Raw genomic sequence first — 27,543 nt, forward strand, 5'->3', positions numbered from 1 at the left:
GGGTCTCCCGCATTGCAGGCAGATTCTTTACCATCGGAGCCACCTAGGAAATTTGAGATAAATCTTAACCCAAGAGGCCTGAGTTATAACAGGAATCATTTTGAGAAGTTCAAGAGTTGAAGGTCATTTCATCTTTCCCACCCACCTTTTCTCTCCACACAGAACCCAAGGCAAGAAGGGAAGGATAAGAGGAAGACAGCACAAATGAGCCATGAAGCCAAGAACTTGTAGGACAGACATTTTATTGTGACTTGCTTACAGTCAAACATTCAACCCGTCGACTTGCCCATTAGTTAATTGTTTTGTGGGAGATCACAGCCTGATGCCCAAAGGCCCTTAGCCTCATCTTATGTCAGTCTAGTCAATGGCTGCCTGTTTTACAGTTCAATTAGTTAGAGGAAAATGTCAGGAAAATCTGGTTTTAACCTCTCAAATGAATGGCTGTGAGATTTGCAATCCATTTAATATAAAGTGCTCAAGTTCAGTGCAAAAAGGGCAGACTCAGAAGGGCAAGCAGATGCCAGGGAGGAATGTTTCCTGGGAGACAGATGCATTCTACGACTCAAAGAAGTCACTTGTCCAACGTCCCCATTAAGGGGCCTAGTATTTCCTTTGCCATCTCTTCCCTCCCTCAGAGGACCAGAACTTCTACAGATGCTCTTAGAGTTGTTTAGTTCACTATTTAAAAAACCTGGTTCAGAGGGAGATCCACAGGGTTTCTAAGCACCAGAGATACTGACTTGGGCTTCTAGCTCCTGTTTCTCTCAGCAGCCCCTGTGAGGTTGACAGGCTGAGCTCTGGCTGGTGCGAGGCTTGCAGCTGTGGAGCTCTCTTCACACCCCTCATTTGCAAATTCACATCATGGACTAGGGCAGACCTTTTCCAAAAGCTTGTCACATCTCCAGTGGGAAGACAGGCCCACACTAATTAAATAAAGGAGCACTTCATTTGGTTGCTCACCAACTGGATATGACCTATTTCATCATCCCCTTGTTTAGCTCTTGTTGTCAGGCCCAACTTTAAAGTGAACCTTTGACTCCCACTGTTAAGACAAAGAAGTACACTGCCTTCTCAATGACCCTGGATCTCTGCATGTCCATCCTTCTGTCCTGAAGAGAGTGAAGAGAAGCAGGTGGGAAGAGGAAGCGATTTTCTAACCAATTTAAGGGGCATAAACAGGACTGTAACTCAAACAGGCAAAGTCTAGCCATTCAGTCCCAGGACCTTGGCTACTGTTTCTCTCCCAGACTCTCCAAAAGGAAGCCACGTTCTCTTACTTGGCAGCAGGAATATTGACAAAAGCCAGTTCTGTGCTTGTAGACAACTCTCCTGCAATGCTGTTTGGAGAGGTTCCCCTTTCTCTCCCTGTGGATGAACACGATGGTGCCCCTCCTGCCCGTGTCTGGGGCTCTAGACCCCATCAGGTGTCCAGGCAGCCACAGCTTTCAGAAGCCAGCACCTGAGGACTCTTCTGTTCAGACTACTTTCCAAAGACTCACAGTAACTCTTGTGCTTGTGAGAGGAGAGATGCTTAAAATGGTTTCACACCACAGGAAGCACCTGCCCCAAAGCCATCTCTGCATCTGGGGACAGGAAGGAGGGGAAAAGAGGCAAGCCTTCTGATGCAGCTCCATCATTCTCAGTCAAAAACCCTTCTAGTCACAAGAAGCTACTGGAACATCTCCACACCAAGGGGACTGTGTACAAATAGGATGAGCCCGGGTTAAGAACCAAAAACGCAGGAAGGTTTTCAGACAGGCAGAAGTCAAAAGTAAAGTGCCTCTTTGCAGTGGGGGAGAGCTTCGTTTGTTCAGAAATGCTTGGGCGTAAACATGAGCGCAAAGAGCGTGCACACACACACACTCACTCTGAGGTAGAAAGAACTGGCCATCTCCAGACAAACACACACACAGACTCCACAATTTTACAGAAACATGGCACTTGCGTGAAAGATCCTATCTTTGCTCAAGACGGCAGGTCGGGTCCAATTCCAGCTCTTTCCGACCTGGGGTGGAGCCAGGGAAGTCCTGCCCCACAGGAGGAAAGAGCTGAAGTGTGCCCATCACTCCTGCCCCACAGCTGTCCGGCCCTGCAGCCCAGGGTCACTTCCTGGAGGCCGAACCATGGGCACCCCGGCTGCGGCTTGTCAGAAGCCACTGGGAGCAGATGTCTTGCACCACTGCGTCCCCGCTGCTCTTGGCGGCCTGCTGCACCTGCTCGACTAGGACCGTGGCCCGAGAGTGTTCTTGCTTCACGGCGATCAGGTAGGCAGAACGCAGCTTGCAGCATGTCAGGTATGCCTGAACCTGGCAATTGGGTGTGAGAGACAGCCGGAAGGAAACCATCACTGATAAGTCACCAAGAAGCACACAGGGCCGCGTGAAGAGAGACAAGACAGCACTTCTCACCTACCAATAACTGGCTTCTTGCCTTTTATTATGTATGGTCACTCTTTAAATATTCTGGACACTAAGCTATTATACTGTATTACTGTACAGTATAAAAGTTATTATACATAAGCCAAGAATTTTAAGAAGCAGAAGGCAGGCAGGCAGAGCCTGGCCTCTATCTACTCCTTTCAAGGCCCTCCTCACTCTCCTGGGCTCTTCAGCTTTCTCCCGGCCTCACTGCTGACAAACTGGTTTTTGCGGTTATTTGGGTGATTATTTGATTGATGTCGGTCTCCTTGACTAGGAGGGCAGGAAGAGTGTCTGCTTTTTCTAACCATTTCTGGAGCTGAGCACAGGGCCTGGCATGTGGGTGTTCCATGAATGTGCATTAAGTGAATGAATGAATGAGTCATCACACCTGCCCCCTACAATGGGCCCACAGGGCCCCTTTCTCTATTTTCTTCAACCTGCTGAGTTAAAAATCTTCTACCAGGAAGCTTGGGGAAAGAAACGCAGATACACAATTAGAAAAAAGTCTAATTAAGGGGTGGCCCCAGATTGACCTTACCTGCTGTTTGCATCAGAGACAGTCTAGTTTCCTGCATTCTGGACACACTCCATCGCATGAGTTCCTAGCGTGAGGGAGATGAGAGCCCCTTCCTTCCCTGCCCTGACCCCACCAGTACCTCCCTGGTTAGCCAGGGCTCCAGGCTAGCAAATGGCAAGGTCCTGGTGAGCTGCCTCAGACCTCCAGGCCAGCAGCTGCCTTTTGCCATGACAGTCCTCCTGGTGGTTGGAGAGGACTCCTCTCTTCATGTTTCAAAGCTCTACCGTCTTTTCTTACTTCAGTCACTAAAGTCTTCCTTTTCTAAGCTCAATTACAGATAATCTACAGCTGCAAGATGGCTGGCTGGCTGAGCTCTGGTCTGGTTAATCCACCTGCTGCTCTGGGATGTTCGCTCTCACCTAGGCCTTCAGCTCCACTTGGCACCAGTGTACATTGAACAGAATATCATCAAGTCGACAGGCAAAACTCCCTACCTGGAGAAGGGCATTTTTCCAGAAAGCCTGGAATAAAAACTGAATGAAGCTCTTTTACGGCAAGATCTTGTGGCCTCAGATCACTTAAAGTGTGTTAGGACAGCGACTGACAGAAGAAAAAACCTGAAGAAGTAACAATGACGCTAGAGATTTCAGGGTCCGCCTTTTCCAGGGACAAAGGCTCTGTCCTACTGGGCAGGAGGCTCCCTGAAGGCTTAGAAAAGAGTCACACAGAGTCTGAGAATCAAGAAGCCTGAGTATCAGGCCTGGCTGCCAGGTTCTCAATCTGATGCTAGAAAAGGAATTTTTCACATTTCGGGATGTCAGAATTCCATCCGTTTCATAGGATCGCATCAGGATCTTGTGGAATTAGATGAAGAAAAGTTAAGAACAGATCTTCCCTAAACCCTCGAATTTAACGTGCCCTGGAAATTCAGTTCAGGAAATAGCAATACCACCATGCGGAGCAGCAATGTGGTAGTGTAAGAAGTTGTTTGCTAACACAAGTTTTCTTCACGAGGTACTCAGCTGCCGGAGGATTCCGCTGCCAGTGGCCAGGGCGGGCTGGCTGGATTTTCTCACGCCTCTCCTGGCCTGCAGGCCTTCCCCTGAACGGCAGGTGGGTTGAGCCTGTGGTGAGCCACAGACTGGAGCAGCTGGGAATAGTTTTATTCTGCCTGGCACGCTCACCGAGGTGCACCCATTTCCTATGCAACAGGAAGCAGGCGCAGGTCTCAGAGGAAAGGCCTGTTCTGGAGACCGAGGCACTAATAGGCATTGTTGGTCAAAGGGCTGGCTGGGTTTTTTCCCTACCATAGAGGGTACCCTAGCTCCTTGAGGATAAAGAGATGCCTGTTCACTCTGAGAACCTTATTCAGTGAGACAAAGTGCAAGTGAGGATTTCCTAGGGATGGGAGAGAAAACCTCCATGGAAAGTGGGGAGAGTGGAAAGGCCTGTGTGTCTTGGGGGTACAGAAGAGAGAGAGCCAAGGAGCATGTGGTCAGGGTTCTTTCTCATGTTCTCTACATGTTCCCTCCCTTCTGCACCCTTATCTGGGTCCCGGCCCCACCTCGGATAATAAAGAGGGCGAGAGAGGGGTTGAATGGAACTGTCGTAGCAAGTGAGGGGTGAAGGTGACAAGGCAAGTCCAAAGGGCTGTTCCCGAGCATTTGGGTGAGGAGGCAACTCTGCTCACCTTGTTGTCGTCACTCTGCATCGCCTGGATCAGGCCCTCCAGCTCCTGTGCGGGACAGAGACACAGCAGTTGTGAGACGGAGCATGGGAGCCGGGGCTCAACTCCCTCTTTGCCCAGCCCTTCTGACTCTGGTTGGGGATGCCTGCCTGACCCTTCCTTATAAACTCAACTCCTGGGAAATCCTGGTGGTCCAGTGGTTAGGACTCGGTGCTTTCACTGCCGAGGGCCCGCGTTCAGTCCCTGGTTGGGGAAATGAGATCCTGATAGCCTCGTGGTGTGGCCAAAATAAAAAAACACCTCAACTCCTGCTATCAGAGCAACAGAGGAAATCTAATAACACTAAGCTTGGAAATCTGAGAATCAGCATGAGACCAAAAGCTTTTCTTTGGCTTTCATGAATGATGTGTCTTTGTTCATCCCACAAAGCCATTAGGGGACAGTTTTGCAGAGGGCATGCCACCTGCAGGCCCACATTGACCTCGTCTACAATCCCTGGGAGAAACTCAACTACATCTGTCCGCAGACACTTCCAGGTATCCATAACATCAGACAACGGGATGCTTAGGGGCGGCTTCTGTGTACGTACCGTGAATTTTCTTTCCAGGAAGGGTTGATTAGCGCAAGGTCATTATTATAGAGGGGTCAGAAAGACAGAGGGGTCTTGTAGAGTTTTGGGTACATGATGGGGAAGAGAAAAATAAAGAGGGGGATGTGAAGACACTGAAACATGTGAAGGAGCCGAGGTCTGGGGTGGGCGTACCTGGGGGGGGATCCTCCTGAACGCTTCCACGCAGTTGAGGAGGACGGTGTCCCTGTCGCTTTGGGCCGCCATGCCCGACTCGCTGACACACTTGAGCAGCTGTCGGATTTCACCGAACTTCTCCCTCTCCACCAGCTGCCGGGCGGCCTTGCAGTAGGTAGCGGCGGCATCCAGCTGGAAGTCCTAGAACAGAACACAGGATGACAAGGGTAGGGAGGCAGGGACGCCACAGCTGGGGGAAGGAAGGCGACATTCACAGAGCTCCGAACGGGCTTGGGGCAGACACGCCAAACTGACTGCAGTCCCAGTAGGAAACATACATAAGCAGACAACCAGCAGAAAGTTCCTCTTTTGGAGTTTGGCAGACATTTGGGAAGCAAGCATCAAAAGAGGCACTTTGAGATCTATGCTAGTACATCTCACTTGCTGCCGCATCACTGCCTGAAGATATTCTAATCAAATGCCTGAGACCAGTTCATTCTCCCTCTAACGAGTCAACCTTCTCTTGGAAAATGGATGTTGGGGGCTGATACTGGCTGCCCGGGACACCAGGTGCTCTGTGAAGAGAGGCTGTGGTGTTAGGAGACAGACCAGTTCACCAAAGCGCTGCTGCTGCTGTCGCTTCAGTCGTATCTGACTCTGTGAGACCCCACAGACGGCAGCCCACCAGGCTCCCCCGTCCCTGGGATTCTCCAGGCAAGAACATTGGAGTGGGTTGCCATTTCCTTCTCCAATACATGAAAGTGAAAAGTGAAAGTGAAGTTGCTTAGTCGTATCCGACTCTTAGCGACCTCATGAACTGCAGCCCACCAGGCTCCTCCATCCATGGGATTTTCCAGGCAAGTGTACTGGAGTGGGGTGCCATTGCCTTCTCCGCACCAAAGGGCTGATGATCTAGAAACTACTGGATAAATACTTTGTTGCCTTGGGGTCTGATAGGAGCTGTCACTCTGCCTGCGCACGGGGGTATCTGTGTATGGAGAGCTTTGTCCAACACAGAAAATGGGTGGGAAGAAAAGAGATCTGTCAGGTTGGATTGCTTGCTGTCTTTGATTCTTGAGATGTGCAGTGTTAATTAAGACCCTTCCTGCCTGGAGAGTGAGGGGCCTCTGGATCACTGTGTAGTAGGGGTGGTCTGGCTTCTCATGGTCTTAGCGCCCTGCTCCATCCTCTGCTCCAGTGCCACAGCTGTACCTGGGTCCTTTTATCACAAGCAACAAAAAATGTACGCCTCGAGCTGGCTCGTGGGCAGATGAAGGATGGAGGGGCGGCTCTTCTTGCCAGGGGCCCCCTCCTGCTGAATAGGACCACTCTCCCCCGCATCACCTCATCCAGCCCTGCTTCCCTGCAAGGAGAACAGCTGTAGTGAACTGTCCTAGACCTGGTTTCAGGTATTTATTTGACAGTTTTGATGAACTTGTCACCAGTTGCTTGGCTTTTGTCAAAGTGGCCTTCGGTCTCGAACTTGACCCAGTTTTGTAACAGCCACCTCATTGCTTTCAACCTTCATGTAGTACAAATCTACTTTCCTGGGGATGAAAATTTTCGGAGGAATAATCTCTCACAGAACTGTGCCCATGTGCTGATCCTCGCTCGTATAATCCTGAGTAATCTGGTCATACCTGCAGAACACGGAATGCGATTCCAAAACCATCTTCTACATTTTTCCCTCCTAGCATGACCTGAAAAGGAGAGGGAAACATGCTTACAGAAACAGTAATGACTGGAGCAGCCCCTCAGTCAAGAACAAGGCCCTCGTTCACTCATTTATTCAACAAATATCCATGAAGACTCTACTGAGCATAGGCATGAGGGATACGAGAGCCATCAAAACGGACTCAAGCCACAGCCTTCTGGGGCTCACAATCCATTGGGGAGGCAACCATCAAACAAACGACTGAAAGAATCAGACAATTCCAAGTGTGATGAGCATTCTGAAAGAGAACGGCCTGCCGGGGGTCTGAGACGTCAGGCATACCTTGCAGGCAACATCCATTTTCATGTGGTTATTTCCAAACAGGGTTGGCAGAGGCAAGGTGGTGACTTGGGAGGTCCCGGCGCTTTCACAGCGATGCAAGAACCTGGTCACTTCCATCTGCAGCTGAAGGGTGTTCATGTGTCTGTGGGGACAGGTGACACACAGTCTAGCCTCGGGAGGGAACTCGGTGGCAACCAGGACCCGGGGGACTGAGAAGTCATAACAGGATGGTAATGAAAAGGGCAAGAGAAAGGGTGTGGCGGGAAGAGATCCAAAAGCCCTCTGAGAAGTTATGACAGGACAAAAATGGGTGACGAGCATGGTATGCTGCTAACCATAGCAGAGGTTGAGACAGACGTGAACCCAGGCTAGAGAAGAGGTGGGTAGGGAATAAATGCATCAAGGCATCTAGCGATTGGGATTGTGAAGGAAAAATCAGTGGCAGTGAGCAGTCACTTCAGATGCTGTGTTCTCAGCATAAAGGCTGAGAGAAGGGAAGGACTCGGGGTGCCGAGGAGCCAGTGTGCCCAATGCACCACAAGGAAGCAGAGTACTGCGACGTAAGATTGAGATGAAGGATCACCCAGGACTTCTTTTGCCTCCTGCATGGGGTAGGGGTTTAGCCTGATTGTCACGGGTGAGCCTAATCCCCGCCCCTCCCCCGCTCTCCTTTCCTCCAAGCTCCTTTGGAGACTTTTGAGACTTAACACCAGACACTATCATCCGTGAATGACCCCTATCAGGTGTATATGTTTGTTTCCCACGATTTCAGAGCTGGGCGAGGGTGGCTTCACCACCAACAGTCCTCCCGGTTCCAGCACTTCTGCACCACCCCAACTGTTCCCTGAACCCCGAGCTACCTTGACACATCAGACGCCGTCATCTTCTTTCGGAAGAAGGTGGTTTTCTTCCTTCCACTACGCCGGGAGGTTTCTTGGAGGTAGATCTTCAGGTGGTCCTTGGCTTTCAGCAGCCAGGAGAGCTTCTCTCCCAGCTCCGTGTACGTCTTTGCTTTGTGAGTGAAGAACCGGATGCAGGTCATGGCGGCCCGCACGTGGTCCTGGAAGAGGAAAATGAATGTTCGGGTCCAAGGAGATTTGGAGGGTGGGGATGCGGCGAGAATTCTGCTCTGAATTCCATCCAGGATGTCTGGTTGCCAGCACCCCTTCCCTCAGAGGCCCAAGAGATCCACAAGTCAACCGACTGGCTGGGTTCTTGGCAGTTGTTTCTGCAGCCTTGTGGGCTGTGCGTGTGCTCAGTCGTGTCTGACTCTTTGCGACCCCATGGACTGTAGCCCGCCAGGCTCCTCCATCCATGGGATTCTCCAGGCAAGAACACTGGAGTGGGTTGCCATTTCCTCCTCCAGGGGATCTTCCTGACCCAGGGATCGAACCTGTGTCTCCGGTGTCTCCTGCATTGCAGGAGGATTCTTTATCTGCTGAGCCATGGGGGAAGCAGCTGGCCAGACTCTTGGGTGGGACAGTATTCCACCACAAAAGAGATCTTTAAAAAGGAGACTTAGGATACTCCATCTGACTTACCATCACTTTCACTCTGGCATTGAATCATTCAGCGTCTCTGTGACTTAGTATTGGCCACCCTCACAGACCGGAAGAAACATGATCCCTCTCCTTTCATGCATCTTCTCTAAAAATACTTCTCCACCCTTCCTTATGAATTCTGCATTCACCCCCCATGTTTATCCAGAAACTACCATATCCCTCTTCTTTTTAATCTTTATATTTCCTGAATTCTGAAGAATGCCATTACTGACAAGATTAAAGTTTGCCTCTTTGGGATGAGAACGGAAATCCTATTACGTGAGAATGCCTCAGAGCAACATGGATTTGTTGTTGCTGAGTCAAGGAGCAAGGCTAGGGACCAAGTGACAGTCTTATTCCCTTATCCTGCGCAGACCCACCTCGTGGCAAGGCTGCAGGGACAGAGGTAGCAGGCAGGATGGGGCTGTTGTTACCTTCATGAACTGCTGCAGCTCATACAGGATGTGGTAGTAGTTCTTCTTCTGTAAATGCTGGCAGGCGGCAATCAAGTACTTTCCCCAGCTTTCCAAGGATGAGTCAATAGATTCTAGGAGGTTTTCTAAATCGTGTAGTTTCCCACTTTTATAGCTTGGTTGGAAAATGCCTTCTATGAAGACTTCTGGGGGACTCTCCTGGAGTAGGGCAAAGCAACAAGTCAGAAGTCTTGAGCCTTGTTCTGGCACTGCTTAGGGTCCATTCTGAGTTTCCTTCCACTCACATCCCTCAGCATTCTCCTATAGGGATGCTACTTAACCTTTTTTTGTGCATCACAGATGGATCCCTTTGAGAATCCCACTCAGTGACTTCTCTCCTTCTCTGTACAGAAGAGCTCCTTGATGGAGTTATCTACACCCCCTGTCTCTAATTCCTCTCCTATGATTGTCTCTTGAACTCACTCTCATCCAGCTTTTATACCTACAACTCCACTGCAACTGCCCCTTAGGTCACCGAAGACCTCTACTTTGTTAAATGCAAAACTCTTAGTCCTTATTTTCTATCTATCCTGTCAATAGCTGCTGCTGGCTGGTGGCTTGCTCCTTGAAAAACTGTCTTTATTTGGCTCCCAGGATACCATCCCTGCCAGGTTTTCATTCTATTTCTCTGGCTAGTCCTTCTCTATCTCTTTTGTTGATTACTCCTAAGCTCCCCAGGGCTTAGGAGGATCCTCTTCTCTTTTTTTTACTCACTCTTTTGATTTTATAAGTCTCAGAGCTTTAAATCTAGCTATTTGCTGATTATGTCTAAATCTCTATTTCTAGCCTGTTTATTCTTCCTGAACTCCAGAACTGTGTATCTAAATTATATTCAACTGCCGACCCAAAAAGTCCTCTTGGGTATCTAGAGAACAATACATACTGATATAAAACTGTACTCCTGATTGTTTCTCCTCAATCTGCTCTTTCTGCAGTCTTCCCTTTCTCAGATGGCAATTTTATGCTTCTATTTGTTCAGGCCAGAAGCCTTTACCATCTTTTTCTTACCTTGCAACATAGAAGTCATTACCACATTCTATTGGCGCCACCTCAACTATACACAGAATCTATATGTAATTGACCACTTCTCACCACCTCCATGTACCACCCTGGTCCGTGTCATGGGTACCACTTGCCTGAATGACCCCAATGGCCTTCTCCCTGGTCTACCTCTTTTACCTCCTGCCTCTTTTTTGACTAACATCAATCAACCCAAGTGATTTGGTTAAAACATAAGTTAGATCATATTGTTTCTCTGCTCAAAATCTTCCAAAGATTTTCCTTCTCATGCAGCACAAAGCTCAAGTCCTCATAATGTCTGCAAGGCCCTACATGATCTGGGCCCTATTAGGTTTCTGACCTTACTTGCTACCACCTTTTCCCCAGCTCACTCTGCGTAAGCCACCCTGGCCTTTGCCCGTGTGACTCCCTCCACCTGGACCGTGCTTCCTCCACAATCTGCAGGTTCATTCCCCACCTACTCTAAGCCTTCACTCAGATGTCACCTGTCCAGACATCCTGTCTACAATCGTACAATTCACCTCTTCCCTCTCCCCTACTTTATTCTTATTACTTGTCACCTACACTATATATTTTATTTATCTTGTTTATTGCCTCTCTCCCTAGTATAATGTAAGTTTTATAAAAGTAGATTTTTTTGGTTTGCCTTTTTTTTTCTTCACTGTTGTACTTCTGGTGCCGAGAATAGTCCTCGGCTATTTAATAACTATTTTTTGGGTGAATGAATAAATGAAAAATATCATGGATCTCATCAGGCAAGTGTACACACTCACTGATCTACTCAATTCTGAAGTTCATCTGTGGTTCAGAGACCCTGAATCATACCCCCCATTGGATAGTCATAGAAAAGAAAATCATGTGGCCATTTCGACTTTAGATTATGAGTAAGTGATGAGAAGTGAAGGATAGCTATAAACTCAGGGCAGTACAACCATGCTGGCCTTGAAGCACTGGGCACAAGCTGTTTAGAAGTGGAGAGGATCTGGGCTTTAGAACATCCACAGTGGGTGAGTGGCTTCTTTCCCAATTTTGGCTCTTCCCGAACACTCAGACCTAACCTAAAAGTTGTAGGACACACTTTAAGAAGTAGGGAGATCAGCTGCACTGGAAAGGTAGAATATCTCAGAAGAGCAACCCCTTAAGAACTTTCATTTCATCCACTCATTCACTGGCATCAGGACAGGTGCCTGAAGATGGCAGGTAAGGGAAGTAAGGGCCTTCTCGGTCCAGACGGGAAGACACAATTGTAAAGAAACAGCTGCAAACCACTGGGATAAAAGCAATAAGAAACCTAGGTTCTAGGCACAGAGGTGGTATATAGGGAGAGGTGAATGCTCAACAGAGAGGGTCCAGAAGGCCAAACAGGAGCTCTCCAAGAAAACAAGGAGGGGCAGGGCATCTTAGGGAGGGGGGACAGCAATGCAGACTAAGAGAGGCAGTGGTGCAATTCGGAGAATTGAAGCAATCTGGCAAGTCTGGAATACAGACCATAGACAGGATTTGTGGTAAAAATAAACTAGAGAAATAAGGGGACCTGATCCTACTGTGTTCTGCATTCATGATAAAGAATGTGGACGTCATCTTACAGCCATGGGGATCCACCAAAGGCCTTCTAGAGAAAGGAATCACATGAATTATGAATACCATAAATGACATGTACTATGTTTTAGAAAGCTCTCTCAGGGATGAAAGACAGGGAATGGGCATCTTTCATGCTCCAGGCATTCAGCTGTAGTTCTCACAATGTGTTTTTTTTCCTGTTGTTCTCCACCTGCTTGAGAAGGTAAGATAGTCCACTTCAAGGGTAGTTGTGATTATAGGAGACAGAAAGAAGCAGCAGGGGCAAAGCTGTCGTCAGCTTTTACCAAGATAAGTAAGTAAGCAGCTTAACTCTCTGGACTGGTCATCAGAAGAAACAGAACTGGGTGAAGTAAAGCAGCTTTATCTCAAAACTCATTTGGAAACTGAGCAAACAGAAGCAATTAGCAGTTGAAGACCAAATAATATGACTTTTACAATATTCTTGACACCCAGTTAAGACACAGTAGCTAAGGCAGCAGTGAAAACATTTCCCTTTTGTGTCCTGTGTGTGTGTGTGCTCATTTGCGTCCGACTCTTTGCGGCCCCATGGACTGTAATCTGCCAGGCGCCTCTGTCCATGGGATATTTCAGGCAAGAAAACTGGAGTGGGTTGCTATTTCCTTCTCCAGGGGATCTTCCTGACCCAGAGATCAAACCTGCGTCTCCAACATCCTGTAAGGGTGGGGTTACCAGGACTCTGTACTGCTGACTCACTTGGAGATATCTGAGAAGGTATGTCCATTTGTAAACTTTCATTGGCTACCATTTTGGATGAGGGCAGCAGACTAGAATTCAAGTAAAACTCAGGTTTCTTTAATTTTATATGAAATTTGGTATGAATCAATTTTTCCTCAGAAAAACTTCATGGGACATTCAGATAAAAAAAAGAGAAGGCCAAAGAGTCATGGTGAAATGGAGTTTTGACTTGGCTTAACAATGGCTCCAAGGAAATAACACACTTCACCTTTGCCTGCTGTGAGAGGAGAGCAGAGGATGTCAGAGGAAGAAAGGAGAGCATACTCTCCTCCTGTGAGATGCCTGGGGCCCAAACTTGGGATCTGTGCCAAGGGCGCTTCCTGGCCTTTGTGGTGACAACTCTGAGTGGATGTGCGGTTGGGTCAGCAGCAGGACATAGTCCAGGGCAGGTGGGAAGTGTGTGGAAACAGAGAGAAGTTAACCAATTTGCCCAAGGTCACACCACTCATACTAAGCATCTCATTCCAGAGCCCACATTCTCAGCTATTATTTAGTTCTGCTGTATGTTCTGGGAGAAGGGATGAAATGTGTCATTGCCAGTGAGAAGGGCAATCTGGGATCCAGGTTAAGACTTCTGCATGCTCATCCAAACATGATTTGTGTGGAGAGAATTTGCCATTTGTGTTTTTTTTTTTTGGTTGCGCCACACAACTCACTTTCCTGGTGGCTCAGAGGGTAAAGCGTCTGCCTGCAACGCAGGAGATCTGGGTTTGATCCCTGGGTCAGGAAGATCCTCTGGAGAAGGAAATGGCAACCCACTCCAGTATTCCTGCCTGGAAAATCCCATAGACAGAGGAGCTTGGTAGACTACAGTCCATGGGATTGCAAAGAGTCGGACATGATTGAGCGACTTCACTTTCACTTTCACGACTCACAGGATCCTAGTTCCCTGACCAGGGATTGAACCTGGGTCCTCGGCAGTGAAAGTGCAGAGTTCCAACCACTGGACCACCAGGGAAATCCCTAGAATGTGGCATTTGGACTTGACTCTGCCTGAGATGATCCTACAGCTGAACCCTGGGGTAGTGTTAAGGGGAGGTTATTGCCCCCTGAAAGCTGGGTAGGAAAAGCCAGGTGGGCAAGGCAGGCACTGCCGTGCGAGGGTGTCTGAGGGTCCCACCGTGTGGAGCAGGTGCAGCAGGGCTTCCCGCAGGCAGCTGTGCCTCATGTAGAAGCTGATGATGGCCAGGTGGGTGCTGTAGCTATGCAGGTAGAAGAGGCATTCTTGGTAGTAGGTGTTGTTCAGAATCTTCCCTTCAGGAATCACTTCCAGAGAGAGGCTCTGGGTCCGGAGGGTTGCTTCCAGCTCTTTCAAGGTGGCCAAGAAATCATCATCTTGCTGCCAAGAGAGGACAGAGTGAGAGGGAACAAGGGACCCAGAGAGTTCTCAGCAGCCTCTGGAAACACTGCTTTCAAAAAACACTTAACAATATGGGAAAACACTCTCTCATATAGTTTTAAGGGTAGAAAACAGGCAGGATATAAAATTTTACACATTATAAACCATATGCCATGCTGTGCTAAGTCACTTCGGTCGTGTCTGACTCTTTGCGACCTTATGGATTGTAGCCTGCCAGACTCCTCTGTCCACGGGGGATTCTGTAGGCAAGAATACTGGAGTGGCTTGCCATGCCCTCCTCCAGGGGATCTTCAAAAGATCTACCCTCCAGGAATTGAACCCGCATCTCCTGCATTGGCAGGCAGGTTCTTTACCACTAGTGCCACCTGTGGAACCCTATATGCTGTACAGCAGCAATTTAATTCAAAAACATCACAAAGAAAAGTTGCCAAAATCTAAATATGGCTTAAGTCTGGTTATGGGATTATATGGGATTTTCATGTCTTTAAAATAATTCTTTTTTGTTGTTGGAAATTTGACTCTTTATGACTTATCTAATCACATAGATGGTGAGGGACAGGGAAGCCTGGCATGCAGCAGGTCCATGGGTCACGAATAGTCGGACATGACTAGGCAACTTTCTTGGAAAAGCAACCACATACACTGGAAAGAAGGAAATCCAAACCGGACAGCTCTGGGTCAGGGCTGCATTGTCATTGGGACAGAAGTGGATCTTCTTCCCAGGCCGTTACTGCTCTGGGGCCTTGCTGTCCCCGGGCCCAGCTTCTACCTGCTGCGCTCTTACCACAGATAGGAGCGGCCTCGCTGTGGACTCCAGGTGCTCGACCACCTCCTGTACCAGTCTTGAGCCATGACTCAGCTGATTGAGGTCGAAAGGGGGCTTCAGGCAGCGGCTGAACTTCTCCCGTGCGGCAGTGAGGTTCCCAGCTTTGAGGCAGGCCATGCCCCAAGCATGCCATGCCCCGGTGGTATCAAGGCCAGTCTTTGTGGAGACCTGGAGGAAAAACCACTCCTTTTAGGGAAAAGGACTTGCAGCCAGGCCTGAGGGTCCCAAAGACCGATTCTATCCCCTGTTGTCAATCATCTCCCCCACCCCACCCCACCCCACCCCACCTGCTAGGACTCCCACACTGGCAAACTGGTCATGCCCTAGACACTCTCCATGGCCAAGGAAAAGTGGAGGAAGTAGCTCACTGGGCAGACATCAGCTCTGTGCCTCACCTCAACACCCAGTTGGTAGTACTCAGCTTCCAAGAGCTGGTTCCTGAGCCTGGTTACCGCAGCCGGTTGCAAGATCTGATCCAGAGATGGCACGTGGCGATAGGCGGCAGCGACTAAAATATTCAGCACGTCGACCTTGGTGATATAGCTACCAGGAGGAAAAGGGCATGGCAGTGAGGCTCCCCAGAGTCCTCCCAGGAACAGGTGCTGCTTAAAGGTTTCCTATTTCATTTTTAATGTGAAATGGGATCATGAGAATTGGGAGGTACATGGGCGAGTAGGCTCTGGATTCAGACTTTCTGATACTTAGCTCTATCACTTGGTGGCTCTATGACCTTAGGCAAGTTAGCTAACCTTTCTCTGCCTCAATCTACTCATCTGTGAAATGGATATAACAGGGAGTTTTAAGGATAAAACGAAATAACTGAAGGAAAAGACTTAGGATGGTATCTGGAGCTTTGCAGTAGATTGTGGTAGATGTAGTGTTAAATGATCAGCTGTTTGTGACCCTATGGACTGTAGCCTGCCAGGTTTCTCTGTCCATGGAATTCTCCAGGCAAGAATACTGGAGTGGGTTGCCATTTCCTTCTCCAAGGGATCTTCCCAACCCAGGGATCGAACCCAGGTCTCCTGCACTGCAGGCAGATTCTTCACCATCTGAGCCACTAGGGAAGCCCCCCAGGGAAGCTTTCAGGAACTCATTAAATGTCAGCTATCAATACGTGGAGAAGGGCCATTCTGGGATACTCAGGTCTATTTGCGGCAAGGCCTTTACACTGAATGTTAGGCGCTCACAGGCTACCCACTGCTTTTTGGTTCTCTGGAAGCGTATTTGGGAGAGCGCATACAGACTGTATCAGGGGTCTGCACCTCCAGTCAGTATGGAGGTCACAGCACTACCATCCTCTGGAGTGCTGCTGGGCAGGGGCCTCCTGGCCTTCCACTTGGATTCTAGTGCCCTGGGCTTGACATCCTCTATCTGGGTCAAGGATGGATACTGTTACTAGGACTGCTGCCTCTGATCTTCTTGATATCTGGTGATTGCAAAAACCTTTTAAACACAGACTCCAGAAAGCTGTCTGGGACCATTCTGTGTGGTCACACCTGAGACAGGCCTACACTCAAGGTTCTTGACCCTTGTATCAGAGTCTATCAAAACCCCTCCAAGGATCCCCTCCTTGTCCACTGATTTCCCTGGAGAGGGATTTAGCCCACAAGTGAGTCTCAACTAGTGGGGGTAGGGCAGGGGACAGCACAGTGTGCAAAAGCAAGTTTGGTATCATCAGGTACTAGATACGTGTAATAGGTGGTTTAAGCTTCTGATTTCAAACATTATTTGTCTACAGACTCTTGAGGGTCCCTTGGACTGCAAGGAAATCAAACCAGTCAATCTGAAAGGAAATCAAACCAGTCAATCTGAAAGGAAATCAATAGTCATTGGAAAGGCTGATACTGAAGCTGAAGCTCCAATACTTTGGCCACCTGATGCAAAGAGCCGACTCACTGGAAAAGATGCTGGTACTGGGAAAGACTGAAGGCAGGAGGAGAGGGGGTAACAGAAGATGAGATGGTTTGATGGCATCATCAACTCAATGGACAGGAGTCTGAGCAAACTACGGGAGAGAGTGAAGGACAGGGAAGTCTGGCGTGCTGCAGTCCATGGGGTTGCAAAAAGTTGGACATAGCTTAGCAACTGAACGACAACAATTTGTGTACCGGAAGATGGTATTTAAAACTGTGGAAAGATACTCTGCAAATCAGGAGTTTTCAATACCTGAGAGATGAATCTACTGTTGTCAGCAACTGGGTACAAGTGCAGCTAATGTGAGGATTCCAGGGTTGGGCAGAAAGAATGTGCAATTTGAAACCACTGCTTTTACGTGTCCAAGAAGCCCATGACACCTGGGGGTGGATGAGAATCCTGCTGAAGCAAGGACCTCCTTAATTTCTGCTTACTTAGTCCAAAGTAGATATTGCCTCCATCTGTACTGGATTTTGAAGGAAGTTTAGGACTTATTAAATCTGCTCTGCCTCCCCATAATCTGAGTATCTTTTTTCTCTTAATAAGATAGTATTTCAGACATCTCAAGATTTTTGCCATTAACTCTACCTTTTGCTATATGGAATGGTTTCTGTTCTTTCCTTCTCTTCTCCCCCATTTCTGATGTTTTGGTTCTTTACATGGTTATTTAAAAAACTGTATTTAACATATTATATTCCTCTTTTTTTGTCAACTTGATAGAAACCTTTGTCTCTTGATCAAGGAGTAAAATTAACTCCTATATATTTCCTTCCACTTTCTGTCCCATTTCTTTCTGCCTTTCTCAACCTTCAGGTGTTTGTTAATAAGAATAAAACTGACATTTTTGGAGTACACAGGCTCAGTTCGTAGCCCTTTATATGGTTATAGTACTCACACTTTATCCTTATAACAGCCGTATGGAATAAATATCATTATTATCCCCATTTTCCAGAGGAGGAAACTGAGGCCCAGAGTCATCTAAAGTTACAGAGCTTTGGGAAGTGATGAAGCTGAGCGTCACTGCACTCTCTGTGATCTGGTGAGTGTGCAGGCTGGTACTCTGGGCAAGTGCCTGAAGCACTGACACATCAAAGAAAATTATGCTCTCTGCTCTGAAATCTGGGTAGGACTGAGTGCTGGGAACATACTGCATGAGTCACACATTTGGGTGGGTAAGCTGGGAATTGGAAGTTTTCAATATCAGGTTAATGGAGGCAGAGCAGGTTGTGCAGGGGCCTGGGGCAGAATCCTCCCCTTTCCACAGAGACTGCTATTTTATGACTCACGTTTCTCCCTGGGATGCAGGGACAGACCAGTCCACAGTGTGCTTCAAAGATCTGTCATCCACAACTCCCTGAGGCCACAGTCTCAATTTGGTCAAGACTAGGCAGAGTTTTGGTTAAGGCTAAGGATACATTTTCCTTGTCTTTTTTTTTTTTTTTTTAATTTTTGGTTGCACTGAGCAGCATGCAGAATCTTAGTTCTCCAACCAGGAATCACACCTGCACCCTCTGTGGTGGAAGATCGGAGTCTTCACCACTGTACAGCCAGGGAAGTCCCAGGACACATTTTCTTTAAAAGCCAGAAAGTTCCACGGGGACTAAAGGTGTTCCCCTAAATTAATTTTAATTACAAATTACCCAGTCTCTGTTTCAGACTGGGTATAGCTAGAGAACCTTCCTTGAGGACCCCTCAGGGAAAGGGAAGAACTGTCACGGGAGGGTGAGGGGGACGGCTTGTGCTCTGGTGACAGCATTTCGCCAGCGTCAGATGGGATGCAAAACAGTTCAGCATGTCTTGTCAGAGGATGGGGAGGTGAAAACTCACAGTGGGATCAGAAAAAACAGCTGGATAAACATGTTGCTTAGTCGCTAAGTTGGGTCTGACTCTTTGGCGATCCCATGGACTATGGCCTGCCAGGCCAGAATACTGGAGTGGGTTGCCACTTCCATCTCCAGGGGAGTTTGACCCAGGGATCGAACTCGCATCTCATGATCACCAGGTAAAGGAACAGGAACTCACTTCCACTTACCTGTCACAAAGCGCCAGGTCCTGGCTCTGGCCTGCCTTGACGAACATCATCTTGGCGCTGAAGAGCAGCTGCTTCATGATGTCCGTGAGCAGCCCCGCATCCACCTCGGGGTTGGTGAGCCCCTGCGACAGCCGGCAGCAGTGCTCGATCAGCTGGTGGCCGCAGGCCACGCTGTCCTCGTGCAGATTCAGGATGGCAATGCACAGGGAGGCGCTGGGGGCCTGGCCCGAGTGGAAGAGGAGAGAAGTACTCCGTGAGTTCAGGGACCAGGTCAGTCTTCAAATGTAGCTGGGGAGGCAGGAATTCTACCCATTCCAGGAAGCTTGGAAACCTCAGGTGGAAGAAGCCAAACTCCCACAGAGCAGAAGTGGAACTAAACCCATTTCAGAAGTTCTAAGTCATACTCCGGCTGCTAGGTTTTGTCACCTGACTGGGAAGAAGGCAGCTGTGTCCACGTGCCACCTACTGCCTGGGAATGTCCAGAGGGGCCCTTCTTTTCCAGTTTACTAGGAGTTCAGGTACTCTTTAATGCTGGTTTGGACAACAGTTGACTTGCTTGTTTAGCTACCTGGAGAGGTCTCTGCTTCAAGCCACTGGACACAGTGCTGCTAAAATTAATATTCCTAAAGCACATTCCATGGCCCCTCACGTCTACCAAGTACATATATCTCACTGCAGAGTGTAAGGCCCTACACATAAATAGCCAGCCCTACACATAAATAGCCCATTTCAACCTTACCTCTATTAACACCCCGTGTTTCCTCCAAATTAAACCACTTCTAACTCCCCAACTATTTTGGACACCGTGTCTTTGGTTGGATGTTCCAGTTTGGAACTCTGTCTTTCCCCTATCCTCACTCCCCTCATGACACCCAAACTTCTGCTTGTCAAACTCCTACCGCACTTCCAAAGCTCATCTTAAATGCCACGAAGGCTTTCCTGATTTCCTCTTGTGTATTTCTCAAGCTGTTCCTCATTTTGTGCTTTTACCTGGTTTCCTTGCCTTAGCTCCCATGTGATTACACTGTGAGCAAGTGAAGACCAGCCTGTGTTTGCCCAACTCTGCATTTCCTGCTATGTGACTACACACCATGTGTGTGTGTATTTTCAGCTGATCAGTCGTGTCTGACTCTTGGTGACCCTGTGGATTGTAGCCTGCTAGTCTCCTCTGTCCATGGGGATTCTCCGGGCAAGAATACTGGAGTGGGCTGCTATTTCCTTCTCCAGACTACACATCATAAAGAAACTCAAATAACTATCTATTTTATCGCTATTACCTGCTCATAGTAAAATTCACTCCGCACCAGCTCATTTTCCTCCTCGTTCAGATCCAAAATCCATTCCACCTCTGCTGCTTTGGGGACTCTCACCACAGCTGAATAGGGAGGGCTTTCGCTCTTGGAGCTGTCGGGGGCTGAGAAGACAAATACCATCCATGTGTCATTCATTGGCAGCAGCCCAGTTAGCCCAGCCAGTGGGCGGCGTGAGCTGTTGGCAGATCCCTGCCTGCTATCTTAGGGCTCTTTCTTTCCTTTTGGTCCCTTGTATTTCCTTCAGATCACCTTGGGTACCTCAAACTTTCTTCTCCAGGCACAGACACAGGATGAGTGTTGTAATATCTGCCATACAACCCTGTTGCTTCATGTGAGAAGCCCTGAAAGGTACATGCTTCCCAATGGAGGGCTGAGCCACTGGCTGCTCTAAACCAACCTGCCCAAACTACCAATAGTGATTGCTAAGGGGAGGGAGGGAGCGTTGGGAGGCAGGATGGTGGTCAAGCGGTACCCAGGGGGAAACAAGAAAAATAAGCTCCTGAAAGTTAAGGACCCAATTGTTTGGCTACTGGCACTCTCGATGCTGGAAGCTAATGGGCCAGTGTGATAAGTTAATATGATGACAAACCTTAAGGGAAACAGCCTGATAGAAATGCCAAGAATTTTCTTTGGTCAGCCTACTGCACTGAGTTGCCACTGAGGGTGTCAGTTGCAGCAGATACGCTGAAGGAATGCCTAACTTGAGCATAGAAAGGAAAGGTCACAAGGAGGGAGCTCCCTGGCGGTCCAGTGGTTAGGACTCTGTGCTTTCGCCTCCAAGGGCTCAGGTTCAACTCCTGGTTGGGAAACTAAGCTCTTGCAAACCTGGCAGCATGGTCAAAGAAAAGAAGACACGGCATGTGAGTCAGCCTTACCTTCTGGTTGTCCTGGATTCTCCTCTGGTACACTGGAAACAGAGAAAGAAAAGGCGAAATGTGAAAACTGAATTCCTCCTCCTCCTTAAGCTTGGTATACAGCACTGACATTTACTATTACTGCACCGAGATTATCAGGGAATCATCCAGAACTCTTCTCTCTCTCTCTCACCTGTCACAGCCAACCACTCATCATTTCTTGTCCATTCCATCTCTTGAATACCTCGTTGAATATCCTCCTCTCTCTCCTCATCCCTGTCTCAGAGACAGCCCTCATCACTCAATGCTACTGCCGCTGCAGTAGCTTCTCAACTGGTCTCCTTGATTCTGCCAATCTATTCTCTACTTTGTAGCTATAGCAAGCTTTCAAAAAATGCATTATGTTATGCATCTGCTTAAAATTCTTTAATAGCTCCTCGCGGTACAAATATTTCACATTTGCAGGTTAGCAGACAAAGCTCCTCATGGTCTGGCTGTCTCTGGAGACCATCTCCTACCACCCATGACCTCTGCTCAACCCATAAAAGTCCTATCCACACTGTCACAGGCTTTGACCAACTTCAACTGGTGCCACTAACCACTAAAACCCAAGGTCACAGGCCAGAGCCCAAGGCTATCACCTGCATGAGGAGCCTTCTGGTCAACCAATCCCAGCCCATGCTGCCAAAGAGCAAGCTCCAAGCCATTGTGTCGTTCCCTAGGTCCTCCCAGCTCAGATGCCAGCCCCTGAGTCTAGAACCTTAGCTCATGACCTACCTATTTACACTTTTCAAAGCACCTGCATTTTCTCCTGTCCCTGACTTTGCAGGTGTTACTCCCATTTTGGGGCACACTTTGTTTTGACTTCTTTTATCACCAACTTTTCATCCTCTAAGGAGGCTTAGGCCAAGTGCCACACCCCTAGGAAACCCTCCTGATCACTGAGCTAAGCTGGGTGTGTCTCCATACTGCACTTACCAAAGGGCTCTGTGGTCTGTGTTTTGACTGTCTTCCCACTAAAATAGGGGCTCCTCAAGGGAGAAGTGATTACTGCTGAGTGATTGCTGAATGAAAGAATCCTTACTGACTGCTCATTTCCAATCTCAGCAAAAAGATAAATGGGTAATTTCCCTGTCCCCCACCAGGAGGGAGGCAGTGGTATGCCAGGGTCACAGAAACTGTGGTATAAGCAAGGCACATCTTCCCTTCTATCAGGTCAGTAATCACCATGATAAACAATGATTAAAAAATTTCATGTTAAAAGAAACACAAACGTGTCTGAGATCGATTTAAGTCTGTTCATAAAACACAAAGAAGTCAAAGTAATTTGGCTTTTGGATAGCTGCTTTGGCTCATATGCCCACATGCACTTAGTTTTACCCTCTTTTGCTGCTAGAAGTAGTGGGAAAAACTGACACTGAGCCGGCAAAAAACACTTGACCTGGCATGAGCAGTTTCTGAGATTTGTCCCCAGGTGAACTGTGTGTAGGAAAGTGTGGGGGCTCTTTGAGTCGTGGATAACAAGCCAGAATGATGAGGTTGATGAGAGCTGATGTAAGTGAGGCACCAACATTCAGTAGGTGAGTGTGTCGTTTTGAGTCCAGCTGAGACCGACTGAAGCAAGAGTGGCTGTTAAAGAGGTGAGGGTGTTGGCAGGCAAAGACCAATGGCCTCAGTTAGAGGACAGGCCAAAGAACCCATGCCCTGATCTCAGAACATCACGCACGAGCTTGCTCTCTGCTTCTATGCTCCCCTACTTCCCCTCTCCGATGTCTCTCTGACCGAGGTCAACCATTACACCACAAACTTAATGGCATTTCAGTGTGAATGTGAAAGAAAACTTTCTGTAACTGCTCAGATTTGAGATGCTCTCCCTCATGAGACTTGTAGGTATGTCAGGACCCCAGGGGAGGGTGCGCTGGTCAACAGCAGCAGTGGCCCCACCACAGGACACTCACTCTTGGTTGAAGTAGCTATAGCACTGGTCACACACACGGGTGGGGTTCTCTCGGCAGCCTTCCACTACCATTTTCTTGGTGGAGCAGGAACTGCACACCAGCCGGCCACAGCGGCGACAGTGATGACGCCTGTTGAACTAAGTAGTGTCATTGGAAAGAGAAAGAGGAGTAGGGAAGAGAAGGTGAGATGGCTGGACCTGTGAGCAACCTGTCAATCCATTCATCCTTGGAATGAGCCACCTGTGACTTGCTAAGACTATCAGGTGCTTGGACCTCTGTTGAGAAAGAACACACTAATCCTTGCCTTCACAAAACTGACATTTAAAGATCTCTTTCATTGATGGGCAAACATGCCCAAGTCATGGACAGTTTTGCAAGAGCTTCTGACAAGCCCTACCTGTCTGTGGAAGAAACGTCTGAAGACAGAATAAAAAGCAGTGGGGAAGAAGTGACTTTCCCAGCCAATGAGGAACACAGTTCTACAGGGCATTGCTGATGATGAAGAAGTGTCCCTTTTTCAAGTATTTTACAAATACTGCCTTATTTCATCATAAGAGGCTGATAGACATTTTATACCTTTTTTATAGAAGAGTAGGAAACAAACACAGAGAAATTACACCATCATCATTTTCCCTCGTGCTGAGCTATTATGCCAGTCAGGTACTGTGCTCAGTGTGGTAACATGTGTTACTGTAGTTAGTGTTTATGAACCAAGTAATACGTCACCCCCAGTTTACAAGTGAGCATCTGAGATGAAAAGATTAATAGTCACATTGCAAGTAGGAGGTAGGGCTGGGATGAGAACTGAAGTCCTCTGGCTCTAGCACAGAAAACCATTACCAGGTCATCTGTCTTATTGCAAAAGACACGAGAGCTGGAAACCAGATGTCCTGATGTTTGATCACTCCTGCAATACCTCTGCCTCTTTTCATTTATTTCACAAGAAAGGCAAAGATTTAGAATTTCAGGCTACTCAAGAGTGGGGGGCGGTCTACCTTCTATCTGAACTCAGAAAACACATCCTGGTCAGGTCAAAGATAAACCCAGTGCCTTAGACCTTCTGAACATACCCTCTCCTCTTGGGGACAGGAGGTGACTATAAACTCAGGCTCGTGAGGGAGAACTTTCATTTCTCCTGCAGGTGAAGCTGGAGACAGATAAGACTTACCATGGTGAAGCGCTCCCTGCAGCAGATCATGCAGATGTTCTCACTCTCATCTGGCACCCACTGGTGCCTGGCAGGCGGTGTAGCCGGGGGCACAAACTCCAGTGGCAGCTGACTCTGGGGGAAGTTCCTCTCCCTCACACTTGGGGAATGTACAGTGGAGACACCTGGGAGTCAGAGCCAGAAGTCAGAGTAAATGGTGATTAACAGTCAAGCTGATAAATGACAAAGGAATGAGAGAATTAGAATTGTACCATTTTACAAAGCCTCCTGATATCACAGCTCCAATTAATGATCATCGATGGCTGATTGCCAAAAGAGCATTGTGTGGGACTTCCCTGGTGGGCCAGTGGCTAAGATTCTTCGCTCCCAATGCAGGGGGCCTGGGTTCAGTTCTTGGTCAGGGAACTGGATGCCACATGCCACAACTAAGACCTGGCACAGCCAGATAAATAAATATGTCATGTTTCTGAACTTGGTGATTTAAAGAAAAAAAGCATTGTGCATTTCCTGATGGAAGGCACAAGACCGCCTATCAAATAGACTAGCCAAAAAACACTGAGCTTCTAGATCTATCTACAGGGTACTGGAAACATAGGGGATGGAGACTCCAATTACCACAGGGTGACAGTCAACAAAATCCAGAGTGTGGGAAGCTCTACGGGACAAGTGAACCAGTCTCTTGCACAAATAAAAAAGAGGTAGAGGAAAAAAGAGGGTACGGAAACCTATTGATTAAGAGAGATTCTCATTAAGAGAGAGTTTAGTCAAATGTCATGTGTGGACATTATTTACATCTTGATTCTAGAAATACCAATTCTAAAAAAATTCCTCATGAGATTACTGGATAGTTTATAATAATAAGGAATCATTAATTTGGTTTTAGGTACGAGAATGATGCTATGGTTTTGTTTTATATATGTCTTTACCTTTCAGAGATATACACTGTTTTGGGGGGGGGGTTTGGGGGGCCATGCCATGCAGCTTGTGGGATCTCAGCTCGCTGACCAGGGACTGAACCCAAACCATAGCTATGAAAGCCCTGAACCCTAACCATTAGACCACCAGGGAACTCCCGAGATAGACACTGTTTTATTTATGAGCAAAATGGTATGATGTCTAGGATCTGTTTCAGAATAATCCAGTAGAGGGACAGGGGTACAGATGAAACAAGAATGGTCAAACTCAGATGATAAATATTGCAACTAATAGGTACGTGACACTTTATTATACTATTCTCTCTACTTTTGTGTACTGGAAATTTTTTATAATAAAAAATAAAGAAAAAATTAAGAACACCAAAGCTGCTCAGGCTGCCTTATGCAGATTTGCGCAGCTGCTCATATCCCTATATACCTGAGCCCTTCCGTCAGGTCTGCTGATTATCCTGAAGCATGGCTCCTTCTCAAAGTTGGGCCACAAAATGCCACTTTGCTTTATGGCATCTAAGGAGAAGGATGGTATGGTACCTAGCAGAACGATGTTGGCAGGTAACAGAAAGAGAGAACTGGAAACACAGTGACGCTTAGCAGTGCCCAAAAGAAGAGGGATTGTTGACCTCTCCCCAGGAGCCTGTTCTCCTGACTGCTGGCAAAACAAACACTTGCTGAGCCTCTTTTGAGTGCAGGTCATTGGGCAAAAGTCAGGAGGTTGGAGTGGAGGAGTGGTGAAAAGGGGTGACCGAGAAATGATAGGAGACTTCAAAGACCTTGCACCCTGTGTGGGTGACAGGCATAAATAACTACCTGCAGGACAGGGTCAGAATGAACACGGCAACTAAACAAGGCGATCCTCCTCATTAGTAGATTCCATATTTGTGAAGTTGCCTACTTGTTAAAATCTACTCTTAACTTCAAAATCAGTATTTGCATTGCTTTTGTAGACACATATAGAGTGGTGAATAATTTGAGTTGCAGGCTTGTTATTATGCAGGTTCTCATCTACGGTTGAATAAGGTCATGTTTTGCTTCCTTATTTCAGCTCTCTTACAGAGCGGACCAGAGAAGAGAGCCAGTAGAGGACAGTGCGGCGGGGAGTGCGAGCAGCTCACTTCCGGGGATGGCTGGACAGGGTCTGAATCCCAGATGCTCAATATGCACTCGTGGATGGGGTGGCTTCAGGCAAGTCACTCTAACACTCTGAGCCTCTTTTTCTCCTTTGTACAATAAAGAAAATAGAATCTACTGGGATGAACTGTTTCCAGTTTGGGATTATAACGTATGTGAAATGTGTGTATATATATATATACAAACACACACACACACACACACACACACACACACATATATATATATACACACGTATGAATACGTACAAGCATACACACACATACAAGCATATTTTCCCTAGGAGCAATGGTTCAGTATTTGCTAATTCATTGTTTGTGGAATCTTCATAGATATACTATCGCAAGTAATAAGAATCATTCATATGTTGAGTTTTCTGGGATATACAAAGCTGGAACAAATCAACAAAACTAATAAGAATGTTGTGACCGGAAATGAAAAAAGCAGCAAAAGAATCAGAAAGTCAGAGTAAGCCAAGACTGAACTGAAAAATGGGTAACTCTCAGAACTCATTCTTACCAGGAGCAGTAGCAGAAGAGAACTCGGCTGATGGTGACCTAGACAAGGTCTCTAGGTCTGAAGCCTGACTGACAATCTCCTGGAGGTGAGTCACAGAGTCTGCAGGGAAGGAAAATGTTGACAGATCATTCTACCATAAACAAACCTTACTTGTTTTTCTAGGAATTTAGTTCAAAGCCCTGTTGGTTTCACTGTCATCCCATGATTCTACCAGGTATGCAAAGAATGACAGAAGGACATCTAGGACAGCCATAAGCATGCTTCTCAAATGCCTCAATAAACAAACTATGTTAGGCATGTGAGATAAACAATGTAGACACTAGGATTTTACAAAATAAATCTAAAGATGTGCGGAGGGAAGCAGAAGATATTTAAGTGAAGTCCTGGAGGGTAGGGAGTAAGAAAAAAAAATAAAGATGGCTGGGAACATTAGCCCTCATTTTATTTCATTTTCTTCATTCTATTAGAGACTGAGTCAGCTCACATACTAGTGACATCTGATGTGACCCTGGGAATAGTCCTCAAGTCAAAATGATGGCACTTAAGAGCCCACTGCACCAAGGCTAGACACCACTCTCAGCATGTTTGTTTTCTGAACCTTTATGTTATTATGCACATGGAGGTTATCTACTATCATTTCATTCAGGTTAGCCTGCCACTTTCTCCAAGACTGAGATCTCTCCTATACAAAAGAGCTCGCTCTCCTGAAGCGTATCCTCTCATTCTCTGCTGCTGCTACTGCTAAGTCGCTTCAGTCGTGTCCAGCTCTGTGCGACCCCATGGACTGCAGCCTACCA

General features: G+C 47.5%; 1 protein-coding gene and 1 non-coding gene across 3 annotated transcripts in view; both read right to left on the reverse strand.

Moving 5' to 3' along the window:
* Positions 1-225: 225 nt before the first annotated feature.
* Positions 226-27,543, reverse strand: part of ZFYVE26 (zinc finger FYVE-type containing 26) — a 67,294-nt gene continuing 39,976 nt past the window's right edge. For both annotated transcript variants that reach the window (XM_052646359.1, XM_052646358.1), the window contains exons 27-42: positions 26,747-26,845; positions 24,165-24,328; positions 22,997-23,133; positions 21,060-21,091; positions 20,149-20,285; positions 18,872-19,092; positions 15,318-15,465; positions 14,881-15,090; positions 13,857-14,075; positions 9,341-9,538; positions 8,226-8,425; positions 7,366-7,507; positions 7,010-7,069; positions 5,388-5,570; positions 4,628-4,672; positions 226-2,306 (exon numbers count right to left, since the gene is read on the reverse strand). In XM_052646359.1, coding sequence (XP_052502319.1) covers positions 2,103-2,306; positions 4,628-4,672; positions 5,388-5,570; positions 7,010-7,069; positions 7,366-7,507; positions 8,226-8,425; positions 9,341-9,538; positions 13,857-14,075; positions 14,881-15,090; positions 15,318-15,465; positions 18,872-19,092; positions 20,149-20,285; positions 21,060-21,091; positions 22,997-23,133; positions 24,165-24,328; positions 26,747-26,845 — 2,399 coding nt within the window. In that variant the 3' untranslated portion in view covers positions 226-2,102. The remainder of the gene's footprint in view (positions 2,307-4,627; positions 4,673-5,387; positions 5,571-7,009; positions 7,070-7,365; positions 7,508-8,225; positions 8,426-9,340; positions 9,539-13,856; positions 14,076-14,880; positions 15,091-15,317; positions 15,466-18,871; positions 19,093-20,148; positions 20,286-21,059; positions 21,092-22,996; positions 23,134-24,164; positions 24,329-26,746; positions 26,846-27,543) is intronic.
* TRNAE-UUC (transfer RNA glutamic acid (anticodon UUC)) lies at positions 13,622-13,694 on the reverse strand. The gene has a single exon. It is a non-coding gene; the product is annotated as a tRNA-Glu (tRNA).

Source organism: Budorcas taxicolor, chromosome 10, assembly GCF_023091745.1.
Source record: "Budorcas taxicolor isolate Tak-1 chromosome 10, Takin1.1, whole genome shotgun sequence".
NCBI lineage: Eukaryota > Metazoa > Chordata > Mammalia > Artiodactyla > Bovidae > Budorcas > Budorcas taxicolor.